Source organism: Rhagoletis zephyria, unplaced genomic scaffold, assembly GCF_001687245.7.
Source record: "Rhagoletis zephyria isolate East Lansing unplaced genomic scaffold, Rhagoletis_zephyria_1.1 Rzeph_scaffold_17759, whole genome shotgun sequence".
Classification (NCBI taxonomy): Eukaryota; Metazoa; Arthropoda; class Insecta; order Diptera; family Tephritidae; genus Rhagoletis; species Rhagoletis zephyria.
In genome coordinates, this window is record NW_016174820.1 from 2,418 (window position 1) to 6,615 (window position 4,198).

The 4,198-nt window shown below is 35.8% G+C and overlaps 1 protein-coding gene across 1 annotated transcript; it reads left to right on the forward strand.

Annotated features, from left to right (window-relative positions):
• Nucleotides 1-589: 589 nt before the first annotated feature.
• LOC108379939 (uncharacterized) lies at nucleotides 590-1,916 on the forward strand (the record flags this gene model as incomplete). The annotated part of the gene is made up of 3 exons (XM_017636308.1): nucleotides 590-652; nucleotides 856-1,119; nucleotides 1,551-1,916. Coding segments are annotated over 3 exons (410 nt in total), but the record flags the coding sequence as incomplete, so codon positions are not given.
• Between the last annotated feature and the right edge of the window lie 2,282 nt (nucleotides 1,917-4,198).

Below are 4,198 nucleotides of genomic sequence, written 5' to 3' on the forward strand. Positions count from 1 at the left end.
AATAAACGCACATTTGTCTGGAAAGAATTCTTCAAAACTTTCATGTCTTGTCGGCTTCTTTATTAGTTCATTGTGTTTTGGTTCCAGAGCTTTTAGCCTACCGCTAATCTCAAGAGTTGGGGTATTCTGAAATACCCCTTAGAATTAAGGCAGCTATTTCCACTCTATCCTGTTTGAAAAAAGTTAAGACATCCTATCGTAAGTCATTAGAGAGCATCTATGAGCTTTCCCAAAAATCGGATAGTTCATTCTTTTCAATGTCTTCAGAAATCGACTCTAAGAAGATTATCACACTAACCGCTCTGCCCTAAACAGATGCTATATTCCTCTCTGTCGTGAAGGATCTGTCTCTAGCAAAGAAAAGGCTGAGATGGTCAAATGTGATAAATAAAGATGAATGATGAAGGAATAAAATAGGAAGGAATTTGCTAAAACAAGATAGTACGAGTCCGAAAGTTTACAATAAAGTGTCAGACTGTTACTTCGATCATTCATCTGCTTTTACTTATGCTTATAAATATATGTAGCCCTAAGAAGTAACGCCAACATTTATTTCCGCTAATAACTTCGAAAATAATATTTTTTTCAGAGATACCACTACCATCTACGCCCTCAAAACAAGTCACACATACAACCATCGAAACAAGGGAAAGTGAGTACATAAGAAATAATCATATCTCCAAAAGTTATATTAAGTTTTGTTTAAATGAAAAGGTGCATTTTATAGCTTTCGTATGATTTAGGTGTTTTGTATAAAAGTTAAAAAATTTACAGTTATACGTACATATTCAAAAATATTAGCAACAACTTGACCGCTCTTCCATTTTCGCTTTCCTTCTAAACTATTTCTACCAGACAATATAATACCCACACGAAATGATTCAACGAATGCACTACAAAAAGACATTCATTCGATGAAAGCAGATCTGCTGGGTGGTGGTGCATCGTCGGCTTCTTCATCGCACTCTGCCACAATTTCCATGTCTGCGGGAAATGGCAATGGCATGTCTGCGCTGGGAGGGGCGAATATAAATGCAGTCGATCGCAAAGGCACGCTGGCTATTGGCAAAAGTATGTATTATACCGAACAGCCACCGAAGCAATTGGATGGCTCTGCAGGTGAGTGTTGTTATAAAAACAAGTAAATATTTAATTTTTGGAAGGAACATATAGATATGCACATATTTTTAAAAATAACTAGCAAAAAATTAAGTCATTATTAAAAAAAGCTTTTTTATTTATACATATCGTAATTTTTAAAATTATAGATTTTCAACAAAAATTTATCATTATTTTTGGTTACAAGTTTTAGGTTTATGCTAAGCACTTTAGTAGATCATTTTTTTATTATTAATTTAAAAAAAATCTTTTGCTAATATCCCAGAAATTTATTAAATGAAAAACTACATAACTTCCTCAAAAGTTGTTTGAAAAAATATTAACTCAAAATATTATTGCAATGAAATAAAATATTAAAAATATTTATTATGCATATCCTTTCTTTTCTCTCATTTCTTTTTTCCCCTTTTGCCTTATCAAATACTATGCAGCTGACAGATTACACAAGTCTCCAAGTATTTTTTATTTGTGCAGATTTGCACTAATTTTTTTACTACTGAGAAATCACTCATAAAACTACGTGGATTTGTATAAATAAAAATTAAATAAATATTTAGTAATTAAAACTCAATAATAATATAAAACAGTTTATGGGTTATGATTTCACTGTATATCGCAAGACTTAAGTTTTACGGATAATATAATTTAAATGAAAATCAAAGCCACGTTTTCCAAAAAAAAAAAAAATATATGTATGTATATTCAAGTATGGATTGCTGTGCATTTAGTTGAGCGTATTGAAAGATATTTCGAGTAAACGGAAAATGACGTTAAATAAAAACTAATATTCAATAGTTCCTTAAAAAACTTTTTATTTTTTAGTACTTTATATATTTTGTTAGTTTGAAATTTGTTGTTGTATACATGGATTTAGTAGATAGTTTATTTAGTTTGACAAATGCCAGTGAGAAACACAGAAAATTCCTCTATTGTCAATACCCTGTGGCACGAAGACATTCACTTATTACATTATTATATTTTTACCTTGATCAAACCGACTTATAGTCGCAGTTTTTTCCCTTTCTGCTTGCTAAAGAATTTTGCTACCGCTCAGGTCAGCTTCTTCAAAAAGAACTTGTTTATCCCCCTAACTATTGTTTTTTGTAAAATCTGTACCGATAAATTTCTTTAACCTTAATCAGTGATCCAGAGGTTCAGAGTTGGCCAAATTTATCAGCCCGCTCATACTTGGAGGCTACCGCTCCACAAAGGGCATCCACTGAGGTCGATTTCAAGTTTAAAGTTCAACTTTAAAATGTAACCTTTTCTTACACACAAAAATAAAATCCAAAGTTTAGCGTACCATGCTTCCTATATCTGAAAAAATATATCGACCTACCTTAGACTGGACGGTAAAAAGCAGCCCACTTTACCACAAAGCACGGACCAAAGTTTTGCTCACCAAGCGAAAAATCGGCATCGCGTTCCAAGAGAGCAGGTCTCAAGTACGTATAGGGAGAAGTTAGCTTGGTCTGTCTGGTCTTTAGATGGGTTTAAAGCAGAAAGATTGGAATAAGCTTCTTCAAAAAATGCTAAGATAGAGGTGAGGATATGTTGATACTGAAGGCAGGGAAGTTAAATCATTCCTGAAAAAATGACATCAGGCCGAGAAATATTTCATCGTTCCCCCTAAAAACTTTTGCACGGCTAGTTGACCTGCATCCACATGATGGGCATAACACAGCATGCATTACCGTAAAGGATCAGTTTGTCTAGACTTAATTTACGTAACATAACCTAATATATTGGCCAACGCAATATATTTTTGATCAGGAATTAGGGTATGTGGCTTATAGACGGCAAAGTGACCATCAGCTGAAAAGGAAAATACCAAAACAAATATTTTCGCTTATAGATAAGTGGATGTGTTGAGTAATCATTGCCGATTTCTTACCTCAGTTAAGTTAAGTCTAGACTAACTAGACTGTAAGTGTACATCTGTAGAAAGTGTGCTACACGAATATCTTTAAAACTCGAGGAATACACCCTATACCTATACCACCCTCTACCATTTGGAGTTCTTTTCTCTGGTCGGAAAGCTAATAGGTGTTTTAGTATTGAAGTCACAAACGTGCATAATGTGACTACTTGCTGGCTTGCATATAACATTTTATAGCATTCATTATATTGTTGGTTTCCACGTACCGGCTTCTGTGAGCTTAAAAGCGCGATATAATATGCACTGATGCCTTGTAAAGATACATAGTAGCTTCCCCTTATCTCGGAAGTGAAAAAGGGTAATTTGTTTCCTGTTAAATAAGAGTAGTTTTGTTTTGAGGGCTTTAACCCCTAATTCATTCTGGCTAGCGAACCTAGTAATGTCAATCAGTGCACCCTCCAAAGCATTCATCTGTGATAAGTCGTAGGCCACAAGATTAATTCTTTTAGCTTTGAGTAGTTACCGCCAGAACTTCCTTCACTACCAAGAGCCACAGGTAGGAGAGTACACGCCTTTGGGTTGTGTCGTTGATGATTCCCCTTATCACAGATCTTCCTTCGTTTGCCGAATGACTGTATTGGCCTCGAAGAAGGGACCTAAGCTAAGCTAAGGCATGGCAACTAACTTTTAGCTGCATATCATGGTTCCAGACGGGGATGTTACTATTTTGGTCGATAACCAATCAGAAGATCTTCTGAAGCTTATCATGGAAAACTGTGCTATTGCAACAATGCTCTAAGGATGGCAGATGCCAATAAGTACTATCCGATAAAAAAAAACTCTCTGCAGAAGTTGCCGTGCTGAAAATGAGGATAAATCGATTCACCTATTTTTTCGTCGATTTACGAGCCTATAATCGAGGCATCTCAGTCACTGGGTTTGGCGAATATCTTCTTTTTCTTATTTGGCGCTGTAACCACCTAAGCGATTTTGGCCGAGTTTAACAAATTACGCCAATCGTTTCTCTTCTGTGCCAACTTCAACGCCAATTGGAAATGTCAAGTGAAGCCAAGTCCTGCTCCACTTGGTCTTTCCATCGCAGCGGGGGCCTTCCTCTTCCTCTGCTACCACTAGCGCGTTCCAAGTTGAATACTTTCAGAGCTGGAGCCTCGGAATCCATTCGAACGACATGGCCAAGCC